Source organism: Bombus terrestris, unplaced genomic scaffold (genome assembly GCF_910591885.1).
Source record: "Bombus terrestris unplaced genomic scaffold, iyBomTerr1.2, whole genome shotgun sequence".
NCBI lineage: Eukaryota > Metazoa > Arthropoda > Insecta > Hymenoptera > Apidae > Bombus > Bombus terrestris.
In genome coordinates, this window is record NW_025963553.1 from 14,855 (window position 1) to 27,353 (window position 12,499).

At 33.5% G+C, this 12,499-nt stretch overlaps 2 protein-coding genes across 6 annotated transcripts in view; one reads left to right on the forward strand and one right to left on the reverse strand.

Annotated features, from left to right (window-relative positions):
• Positions 1–12,499, reverse strand: part of LOC125387075 — a 31,051-nt gene that overhangs the window by 4,697 nt on the left and 13,855 nt on the right. For 3 of the 4 annotated variants that reach the window (XR_007227640.1, XM_048414262.1, XM_048414261.1), the window contains exon 4: positions 7,918–8,362. The exons of the other annotated variant lie outside the window; for it this stretch is intronic. Coding sequence is in view for 2 of the 3 variants with exons in the window: in XM_048414262.1 (XP_048270219.1) it covers positions 8,189–8,362 (174 nt within the window). In the remaining variant the exon portion in view is untranslated. Of the gene's footprint in view, positions 1–7,917; positions 8,363–12,499 lie in introns of those variants that run through there. 4 annotated transcript variants of the gene reach the window in all.
• Positions 82–5,038, forward strand: LOC125384660 (omega-amidase NIT2-like). Of its 2 annotated transcripts, none has more exons than XM_048414212.1 (6): positions 82–147; positions 237–383; positions 955–1,142; positions 1,584–1,752; positions 2,032–2,265; positions 2,417–2,508. In XM_048414212.1, exons 1-6 carry the CDS (start codon positions 102–104, stop codon positions 2,506–2,508), a joined length of 876 nt encoding a protein of 291 aa, XP_048270169.1. In that variant the 5' UTR covers positions 82–101. The 2 variants fall into 2 exon arrangements, with proteins under 2 accessions (XP_048270169.1, XP_048270170.1); XM_048414213.1 differs by lacking the exon at positions 2,417–2,508 and adding an exon at positions 4,782–5,038 and having other exon boundaries at positions 83–147.

Genomic DNA, 12,499 nt, shown 5'->3' on the forward strand with positions numbered 1-12,499 from the left:
GTTAATGTCCTAAACTTTATCAATAATTATTAAAAATCCCCGCGTATTGTTTACGTAATGTTGATATCGAGTAGTATACATACATAACCTCAAAGAACATTATGATACTTACGAACATCGCTAAACAAATAGTGCGAACGATGTCGAGTAAGTATATTCACTATGTATAAAGTATTTATAGGTAAAAAGTATGGGAAATATATAACCGAGTGTATTTAATTTTTCCAACATTTTAGCATTTCGCTTGGCGTTGGTACAACTTCAAGTAAATGAAGTAAAAAGCAAAAATGTAGAGCGGGCAGTTTCCTACATTTCCAGCGCGAAAGAGCATAATGCTGATATTATCGCTCTTCCTGAATGCTTTAATTCACCATATGGAATACGTAATAATTTGTTTCTTTTTCTAATAATTTATTATATGTATAACAACTATATAGAAAAAAGTAAAAGTAGACAAATTACCTTATCGTTTATACTTCCATAAAGATTGTGAATTGACTCGAGAATATAGAATTTCCCCACTTTTATGATTATCGTGATTTTTGTATAAATATATTTTTTAAGATACTAATAATTAGGTACTTATAAACTAGTATTATCAATTATTTTGTATTTATAATTCCACCTATAGTAGTTAAAAATTAAAGTTAGTTAAAATCTAACTTTATGCTTCAAAAAGTACTAGCAAAGTCGTTACGTAACAAGTCACTGGTACTAACCCAAATAGCATGATTGTAATTAAACATTTCTAAATATTCATTTTTCATCTTGAACCTGTAGAAACAATTTATTATATGTACTATTATCTAAGTAATTATATATTTAAGTAAATCGAAATATAAAATTTAGTTATTTTAATAATTTAAAAAATAAGAAATTGACAAACATTTCAACCTAATTTATGGTTGGAACAAAGGACAGTTATTTTTCATTAATTGAAATATTGCAATGCAGAATATTTTCCAAAATACGCCGAGAGTATTCCTGATGGTGAAACGAGCGTTGCTTTGTCGAAGGCAGCTAGAGAAAACAGCATTTATGTAGTTGGTGGTACGATACCTGAAATAGAGGGCGATAAATTGTACAATACCTGCTGTACTATTTGGGGTCCCGATGGAACTTTGATAGCAAAACACCGGAAGGTAAATAATATACCTCGATGTGGCTTTGAAATTGAAAATATCGGGGTGGAGAAAGTGACTCTATCTAGGAATAATTTAGGAATATACATATGTACATACGTGTACTATAACCAATTCTATAATTTAAAAAATATGTTATAGGTTTATAAAATACGTTTTGATACGAGAAACATACATTTTTGTCGTAATATAATATATAAGATATGGACAATATATTTGTTTTGTAACATAAATTTTTCACATAGGAAAAAACTTATTTTTTCTTAAAAAATATTCCTTCTCAAATATTATTAAATGATAAAACTTTTTAATAAAAGAAAGTGATAAAAACGCTGTCAGTTATTAAATAAAAAACAATTAAAGTTTAAAAGTTCGTAACATTGATGTTAAATTACAAAAGTTACAGCAATAGAGTTAGCAACTATATTTTTATATTATTAGGTACATCTATTCGACATCGACATTCCCAACAAGATTACTTTCCGAGAGAGTGATTCACTCAGTCCTGGTAATTCCCTAACAATGTTTGATGCGAAGGGCTGGAAAATAGGTATTGGCATTTGCTATGATATCAGATTCGAGGAAATGGCACGCATTTATCGGAACAAAGGTACAGTAGCTTAATCGAACAATACTTAACTAGCAGGAAAGTAACTATCTTTCTTAAATATATTCTATATAAAATATAATCAATATAATCTGTAACTCTGTATAAAAAGGAGCTTAATTTACAAAACCAGTATATTCGCTGAAAATGAAATAAATAAAAGAATTAGAAGCACGACAAGAGGATTGTTCTCGCATATTCATAAATTATGGAATGTGGACTGTACACCTACAAAGTTAACTAAAATTCAGTGGTCTCATATTTCCCGTTTCTCTGTGTTAGGTTGCCAAATGCTGATATATCCGGCGGCATTCAATATGACCACTGGACCACTGCACTGGTCATTACTTCAGCGTTCCAGAGCGAATGACAATCAATTATACGTCGCCTGTATATCACCGGCTCGTGTTCCTTCAGCAAGTTATGTCGCATGGGGACATACACAGTTGACAAATCTCTGGGGGAAAATCCTTTACGATTTGGAAATTCAGGAAAATATGGTGGTCACCGATATCGGTAATTTCCAGTTTAACATTAAAAGCGAGAAATCCACGATGTAATTAACTTTTAGTCTCGTTGGTTTATCGATTTTGCCGGCTCCCTCTGTATTTGCTGAATTTATTAGCAAGCATTACTTATTACTTGGTATGTTTTTCTTTTCTCTCAGATTTGAAAGTTGTTGAGGAAGTAAGGGCTCAGATACCTACATTTTCTCAAAGACGTACGGATTTGTACGACACTGTCTATAAAAAGGAGTAACTCTACACTGAAACAGAAAATGTTTTCTTATAATATTTCTACTACAATACCGTTTTTTTTTTTTTTTTTTTTATGACTTATTACTAATTACTTATCATTTGTACTAAATGAATAACTCAATTAAGAAAACCAAAATGTTATAAATAATAATCTGTATATCTTGTGTATCAATATGTAATTGGATATTGTAATAATATTGGAATGTCTTTGATCAGGGATATGATAAAGAACACGCGAAGACTACATTCTTTTGAACATCTTTAATATCCATCATTTATAACATTAAACATCTTTTTAAATATTTAGATAGATTAATACGTAACTCTTTATATATATATATATATATAAACATTAATTTGAAGTTACAAGCTTAGAGAAATTGGTCGATTAATATTTATAGATCGGCTGTCTTGATGAAAGGCTTAAAGATAGCAAAAACATAACAATGTCGCAAATATAATTTATAGTTTAACTTCTTTCTTGTATCTGTCTGCCTTTCACGATGTTTTACCAATTACAATAAGTAATTTCGACTTCTTTGCGCTCCGTTTTAACGCATTCGAGACCGAAAGAAATTCATATCAATCAGTAGGCATAATATATATAACTGTACATAATACATTATAGTATAACATAGTATATAATTTTATATTTTAAAAACATGAGGCATAAAATTTAATCGATTGTCATCGATTTAAAATTAAAATATGAAAAGGATATTCCAGAGAGAGAAAAGCACAGTATCATTCTAACAAAACATTCAGATCGTACTGACACCCAGGAATCGTATTACAATAAAATCTCGGTCTCGAATGAATTAACACGAACGATTAACATGAAACACACTTGCGGCTTAAACACCTTCGATATCGAGGAAATTCAAACTTTACAAATAAAAGCAGCCTGTTCCTCTTTCCACCACAGACTCTCATACCATATCCGCTCTTATCCAGGCTTTTACTTGAAATCTCTGTCTATTTACAATTTAAATTTACCCGGACCACTCGTTGAATCGGCAGCCCTTTATAAATATATAATGAACCCAGAACATATACCTGTGCCCCTAGCTGGTATCAGCTCTAGTAACGTTCATACCGGAACTTTCATACGACGCCAATTTGTCACGCGTGAACATCGATTCTTTCAGGGGTCACGGCTTTATGGGATTGTATCCTTTAAAGTAATTAAAGTGATACTAATGATACAGAATTTTTTACAAATATTTAATATGTCCATAAAATAGGAAGTTTCGTGCTCTCTTATTTTATATTAATTATAAATTAATAAGTTTTACATTTGTTATCTATAGATATAATAAATTATTAAAATTCCATGAAGACATATTCTGGAACACATTAGAAGATTTTGCTGTAATTTACAACGGATGCTCCGAGTACGAACAGGCAGTAAACGAACAAATAGAAATTCAGGCTATTGTGGTAGTATAGCTCACGTGGGATTTTAAGCTCGAATTGGACTTAAACGTTACGATCGTCGTGAATAATTACGATATATACCCTGTACGACGAGCAGAGAATCTTAAATTATTAACGGCTATTCCTTTGTGCAAAGTGCAATTTTATTAACGGCCTGTAACGAATGAACGGCTCGTTTTGAATAAAGTTTACATTTAGAAAGTAAACACAGAAACACATTTTAAGAAACTAAGATATCGAGTTCTACTTGTAAACATCAAGTGCTCTTCGTTTGAGAAGATTACGAGTCTCTTCTTCGATAACGACATTAATTAAGAAGTTTCGATACCGTTTATGACATTAAGATCTCATTAGTAAAGTTATATCATTAAAATCCTACTGTTCCTAGAGAATATATATAGTTAAAACTTCCAGAGGATCAACAGGTAAAGAAATTGTTGATAAAAGCATTGTTAGTGACAACTGACTGTAATCGATATCTGCTGGGTGAAGTTGTGTGTTCTGAGAATCTGTGTTAATGCAAGGATTCTGTTACAAATCATCAACTAAAGAGCCACCGGGCACGTCCGACCGATCGATCGATACCACGAACCTTGAATGAATTAACGCTCAAGGTGGAACGGATTTAATAGATCGAGTGTTAGTGTAATTTGACACTTTGTTTACACTTGCTTTATGCAAACAAAGTTTGATGTTCTGAACTCGATGGTTATAAGATCTTATTGAAACTCCAGTATTTCACCCGCACGGTACGACACTTTGTTGATGATTGTCCTTGTATGTTGTTGATACTCCCCATCAGCCGTTAAATTTTGTTCGTCTATCGTACTTTTCTAGCCAGAGGTTTTCCCTGATGTTTTTCCTCCCTACTGTCTGAGTCATCAGGTTTGCAGCTCGGGGAGGATAATTCGGAATTTCCCAAACGAAGGAGAGGTGCCGTCCGAGCCATAAAGGGACGGTCACTCAAAATGCCGAATAGATTCATTTAAATAATTATGAGAAACAAGTAAGTTTTGTAACCACAAGTTTTCAAATGTTATAGTTTGAATCTGTTCTTATAATTTTAAAAAGACCTTACAGCCAGGATCTCTAAAGAATTCGATGAAAATTCTCATGAAACATCGATTGAAACAATTAAACGCAACAGAGAATGGGTATAATCATATAATTCCTCCCCATTTCAAAATTCATTCATATACATCGATGTTTGTTTTCATATTTGTTTTATGTGTGAATAATACGTATTTATTGGCATCAAAATATTTTCTGTTTCAATTCCTGGTCATTTTAGATCGAAACTTCCAAATATCGTTGATTAAAAATTTTTTAATTTTTAAAATGAAAGGCACTAATTATAGGACAAAAAGTTGTTTCAATTATTTGAACATTCTGCTTCATTCCTACAATAACATATTTTATTTTAAATGAAAACAAGAAACAATACTATTGTGTATAAGTTTAACGGAGTGACACAGATGATTTGTAGCTAACACTGTAGCTAACATAGTTTCTGCAATATACCCTCTAATCGAGTAGAAACAAGGGGATTTTAGAAATTTCTATTAACCGACAGTATTGTCAACAAGTTTTAACAATGACTGAAGGTTGCAAAATTAAATATAAAATGATTTATTAATAGCATATGCGGTGTTAAATTTGTAAATAAGCAGTTTATCTTTTAAGAATAACAAAGACAGCAGAAAATAAAGATAATATTCTAATTATATTGCAAACTAACGAATAATGTAAAGAATTTATTTTTGTTATCTATATCACAGATTTTAGGTAAAATATTAATTTACTTATTACTAGGAGATTGAATTTGAAATATAATTATAATTTATAAGGGACACCTTTAAACTAGCAGATATTTGGTAGCAGTTCTCTAGCCTTTGTACAATATAACACAGTTCGGTTTAATTGAGTTTAATCCCTTTGACCAGCCAGTTTCCAATTTCATTAATGGCATAATCTCCTGACAATTTCATACCCTTCAAAAGAAACACGATTTTCTATTATTGTTTTACAATCGCGGAATATGATCAGTGTTTCAATTAAGCTCCACTGTTCTAATTTCCCGTCTACGCACGATGTGGGTACACCGTTTTTTTGTTGTTTTTAGATACAAGTGACGAGAAATTATGAAATGATATTTTAAATTTAAACTGATTTCATTCATTGATTTATTGTAGCGACAATGGTAACTTGTTTAAATAAAGATTTTATAAATAAAATATTTAAGGTCTAAAATAATAAATTGACACATGTGAAAACATTAAAGCTGTTATCCTTATTCATGGTCTTGTTGCAACGTGTTTAACGAGCGTAACGTAGGCGTGAAAACGAAAACGTTGAGACTCTTGTGGCGTAAAAAGACTGAATTCCTCATAAAAATACAAGAAACGAATACAAGAAACGTGCACATAGTTTATTCTCGATCTTGGATACATAAAACCAAAAAAAAAAAAAAAAAAAAAGAAAGAAAGAAAAAAAAAGAAAAGAAAAGAAAAAAGAAAAAAGAAAAAGAAAAAGGAACAAAAATTTTTATTGGTTATTTAACGAAACTCATTGTATCATTTTTACTACTCTATATAAAACGTAGAATCATATACTGACGAATGTTATTTCGAATTTCTAACTTTAGAACGATAATTACATATTTGTAATTACCAATAAGTGGTAGTAGCATTAAAAATATGGAATATTCAACGAGATGAAATATAGGTAAGGTATTTAAAAGAAAAAAGATTGAAACGTTCGATGTAAAACGATGAAATTAAATGATTGGATTTGAAAACTTGATTCGGTTTAACAAGTCGATGAAAAAAGTATTCATCGTATGAAAAAAGAATTCATGTTCCTGTCGATATATCAACGACGTGCGCCGTTACTTCCGACTGCTCTGCAATTCAAATGCAGTACTCGAATATACATGGCGAAAGAAATGGAAATTGAGCAATTTAAGGGAACGAATTACTCTCGCGTCCACGTAACTTCAAAATGTTTCACGTGTCCGTATTTGCGAAACGAAATTCGTCGTTGTCCAACTAACACGCTTGCAGATGCTACGTTCACTTTGTTGCATATAGGGCTTAAATATGTGAACAAATAGAACGGAGCAACTGTCATTAGCGTAATTTTAACGTGTTAAAGTGAATTAATGCATAATTTCGTCATTTACGTTTAGTCTACGTTTTTTCATCTACGTCATCTACGGCACCTACGCGAATCTTATTGATTACGTTTTTGGCAGTGTTCGTTGCTATAAATGAAACTTAATAGTTGTTGAAACCGCTCGAAAGTCGTGTTCCTAGATCATTCCCTCGTCTCGTATCGTGTTCATCAAATGGAAAAGGAGATTGTGTTTTAATGAAATCGCTTGCTACTATCAATCTTGCTGTGTCACTCGCATAGGAGATGAAAGTGAGGAAGGAGAAAAAAATTAAGGTAAGGTCATCAATGAGCAAAATGTTTAATGTAATTAAAATTGTAATTAAAATTGAGTCCGCTGCTAAATATATTCGATCAAATAGGTATGTTCAATAAACATTCGATCTCGTTCCCTGAAAGCTGTTCCTCGATATCTGGTTGGATACTTTGCGCACGGAAATACAGAGTGTCAACAGTAACAAACCCTCTATGTAGTGTTTTTGCTTTGCCCTTTTGAACAGGTAGATAACATTTTGCTTCGAAAAACGGATATATATTCCACGGATATGCACATACAGAGTATGTGTATAGATATACACATTGATATACACCTTTGTACAAAGTGTCAAAAAAGTATTTATCGCGGTTTTTTTTTCAAGCCATTCTACACCTTCGATTTGATGAAAATTGGTTAAATAAGTGTAGCGCAAAATTGATCTTGACCACAATTTTCAGTGTCAAATTGTTTTTCTATTGCATCATATAGTGCTCATTAGAAAGGAGAGTTGCGTTCTTTTAGAAAAAATGTTTGAAATTTCATTAATACTTAGACTGATTAGATTTTATTCATATTTTAAGGTCAAATATGGAATACAATAACATCAATACTAATATCTACTTTTTTGTGCGAATTACACACTACTACTAATTTTACACTACTTTACTTTTACACTACTTTCTTTACACTACGTTTTACTACTTCGTTAACACACTACATACATACACTACTTCTTTTCCCGATGGCTGAAACTAATCGTTGATGTTTATAAGCTACGAATTTTGTCCACAGCGCCATCGGAATCTTTATTGAGAAATTAAAATACTACAATTACTATCACTAAACTCAGCATCCATAATACACTATGTTTTTCAAGTTTAGATGAACGATTCACAATAACCACATCAGATCCAAACCAATAGCCTGTGTCAACCTCATCCACGCACTGGAACTCGCAACATCGGCGTCCAATGCGGAATTTCTTGCAGCTCTGTAATAAAAAGAAATCGATTAATTGTACGGATCAATCGTCACTAGACTACTCGAAAATCCAGGTCATTCAAAGAATGAAAGAAAAAAGAATTGCTCCAATTCAACCATTGCCTTTGCAAAACTAGTATTTGAGAACCATTGGTCAAATATATTATAACACTAAACGTACATTTCGGGAAGAATAATTTGTGCTATTAAACAAAATTTCATCAGCAGTTTCAACTTAAATATAGATCCGACGATTATTTACGAACAAATAGTATAAATCTTTTAGCAATATGAAATTCGCAATATTTATTCAAATATTTATATTTATAGTACGCCATTAGCAAAGAAGACATGTTTGCGTGCGTTATCGATTTTACGCTTTTGCCACGCAAACATGGAAATTGCGATTCAAAATTGAATTTGCAATGGAAACGGTTGACGTTACGACATCAATAACATATTTCAAAAACATTGATGATATCATACGGAATCAGAGAGATTCTATGAGAAGTTAAACGCATAATCATCCTATTGTAAATAACAGGAACAGAAAGTACACAAGGAATAATACAGAATCATCCTATCATCCTATCCTATTATACAGGATTGCTTTGATTCGAGCTCAAACATAGGCAAATCTGAAAGAATTTTTCGCAGAATTTCCTTCCCCTTTGAATTGGCTTTTATACAGAACGACTTTAATCTTTTCAAGGAAATACCTATAGAGTGTGACGATCTATGATTTTAAATAGAGAGGTATATCTGAAAAGAGGTGGATGTAAAACGTAGCATATAAAACGTAGATCAAATCTTTATTCAAGGATTTTTTCTCTTCGCAGAGAATCAGGTTTTCAAGAACGATCGAATATGTATGCACTTGATTTACACGTGAAGTTGTCATTAAAAATATTGTTGCGTTTAAAAAGATAAATATTGATTTAAATTTAACGAAATTGTTAGTCCAATTGTTTTAAGCTTAAAGATATGTAGGTGTCACATTTATATATTGAAAATCTGGGAGCGGCATTAATTAACAAATCTAGTCACGCGCACACGTACTTTAAAACCATGCTTGAAAATCGATATTCCCTGAAACAATGCATCGTTCTGCGCTTCCAATTTATTTTCGCACGAAGAATCAGTCCATTCATCGTTGCCGTCACCATCGCTACTGTAATCTATATTACTCGAATAAATTCTATATCTTGATTGGAAAATCGCATATTTTAACGAACTTTCTGTGTGTGTGTGTGTGTGTTTTTTTTTTTTTTTTTTTTTAATGATTTTAATTGGCAATTTCCGAAATTGAACTATAGCTTGAGAATAAACCGATAATATTTGAGGGTATATATACATACATCATGTTTTTGATGGGTTTTGTAGTAAAATAATTGTAGAAAAAGCAAACTTTTTAAGAAAAAATTACCATATTCGAGTAATAAATTATAGAAAATTACCAATGTAATTTAAAACTTAAAAAGAAGAATCTATTACACGTAATAAAGAGAAGGACTTGTTCACGAACGGCAATTCAACAAATACAGTCGTTGCAGAAACATAGTTTTACAAGGGAGAAGAATCTCTCTAGGAACTCGACGATGTCACGTCAAGCGAAAATTCAATAAAGTGATTACTAACCGTATTACCAGCGGCAATCGTGTTACGGCAATTCGTAAATAAGTTAGTCGTCTATTTGGAGAAACGTCGCTGGCAATATCGTCACATTTTAATTACGTCAGCGCTATCAATTGGTCTTGGAAGAAAGTTTTCCATTATGTACTTTTGCCCACGGCGTCGTTCCAACAAATGAATCCGAGTTTTGAATCGCTTTCTCTTATATCACGAATTTGTAACGGTGTTTCTTCAAACTTTAAACGATTGTAATGAATGCCTTTGCGTACAAAGACTGATACCTGGTTTGACTAGAAGCTTCAGCTAATTAGTGCCCCAGTTAATTTGGATGTTCACTACCACGCCACTTAAGAAGTGGCTTCGTGTCCGAGCGGATTTCCCCCAGGTAAAAAAAAAAGAAAAAGAAAAAGAAAAAAAATAGTTAATTTGGATGTTATAAAATGTTATATAACTTATCTAGAAGAACTTATCTTCTACTTGGTAGTCGCATAAGAGAAGACCGAGCCATTGAATCGCTCAAATAGATCAGCTGATTCGCTTAACGTATTTTTACTTCCGATGACGTAAACAAGAGCAGAAAGTACACAAGTAATAATACAGAAATGTCAAATGTACAGAGGAATAGATTTCGTTAAATCATTAGCACGTAACATTTCCTTATAATTCTATTTGTGCATAGCAAAATAGCTTGCGTGCTTTCATGAATTATAATTGATATTTAGAAGCTTTCATGTAGGTAGATATATAACTCGTGTTAATTAGTAATTTAACAATACATCATGACAACATAACATTTTCGTTTCTTCGTTTATCTCGTTATGCGCGTAAACGAATGTGTAAATAAAGACATATAATCAACGATAACATGTAGTGGCAAGCATGATAATTATCGACAAAGGAGAATATTGGTGAAATGATTGTGGTGATGTCACTCGGTGTATCGATAAATAAACTTTGATAGACATTGCCGGTGAATTCGCTGCCGGTGAAATCGTGTCGATGAAATAATTGTCAGTGATTTAAAGATAACCCAATTTATTGATCTCCCCTTCATAGAGTTGTACGTCTCTCTATAAAACATTTAGCTTAGTCACACTAAACTGAACTGGACTGGACTGCAAGTAAGAAGATTGAAATGCAAAATTCACGTGTGAGATGGAAAGTTCGATAAGGCGATTATGTATATTAACCCGAAAGAAAGCTCATGGCTTTGCAACGCGTTACACGCAACACGGAATTTCCCTCGCTGAAATAATCCTATTACAACGATACGATTTTCCTTAACAGATCTCGCAATGTAATTCTCCCTCTACAACTTTTTATTAGGTTTGAAACACGAGAGTTTCGAAGCTCTGCAAAGTCTCGCGAATCTAGAAATCGAGTTTCAACGTATTTTCGCTTCTTATTTTATAGCTGTTAATAGTTATTATCTCACTCTGCACGTACATCAAACGAGTACTTATGTAAATCCAAAGGAAACGGAAACAACCGAGAATAATTGAGGATAATTCGAATACGTACCAGGCGGCAATACAATTTCTCGCGATTAGTAAAGTGTTTCGCAAAGAAAAAAAAAAAGGAAAATTGTATCGGAGAAATAGGGGAAAAACGGTGGCGTACATCAAGCAATCTTTATGGCTGTAATACATTTATTATTCATTTATGTTCATTTTCTATCGCGTAACAGACGTTGAAATAACTGGCAGAACGAGCATATAAATCTTGTATCGCTCGACCTGACTTCTCCCGATGGAAAAATATTCACCAGCCTGGGATCGTGCATCGCTAATTACTCCGTTCTACTTTTCGAACGCGTTTCCATCCATACAGAAAAGCAAGAAGGCAAACCCTATCGCACAGTCATGAAGAGATGCAAAAGCAAGAAACCAAGCAACGACATGCCGATCGACATGGTGGAAGCAGTCCTACAGAGGCTATTCACCATGGGACACGGACCCTCCCATTACGAGGGCCGCGAAGAGGCAGAGACCGAAGAAGAAGAAGGCATCAGCTTCAGCGTCGTCATCGGCGAAGGCGATGTCGTCGATGCCGCCGGAAGAATGAACACCAAGAAGGCTGCAGGAGTCGATGGAAGACTCCTGGACTGCTGGAAGCAGGAGCTGGAAGCAAGCTGGAACCAGACTGCTGGAAGACGGCCAGAGTAATACTGCTAAGGAAGCCGGGAAAGGATCGCGTACCGGCCGATAAGCTGGGAGTATTCCCAGCCATGAGCAAGATCTGGGAAAAATGCTTTAAGAAGATCATCGAGAGATGCATCGGAACGGACCCGTTCCATCGGAGGCAGTATGGGTTCAGAAAGAAGAATTAGCTTAGCGAATACCGATAAGAACAGGAAGAAGCTGAAACGGGCACAACGAACGGCCCTGTGCATAACAACGACGGCATACCGTACCGTCTCCCACGCGGCACTTTGCGCGTTGACCGGGAATCTCCCGATCTACATAAAGATAAAGATGCTCGGAGAGACTTACGAGAGGAACAAGATCCATAAGAC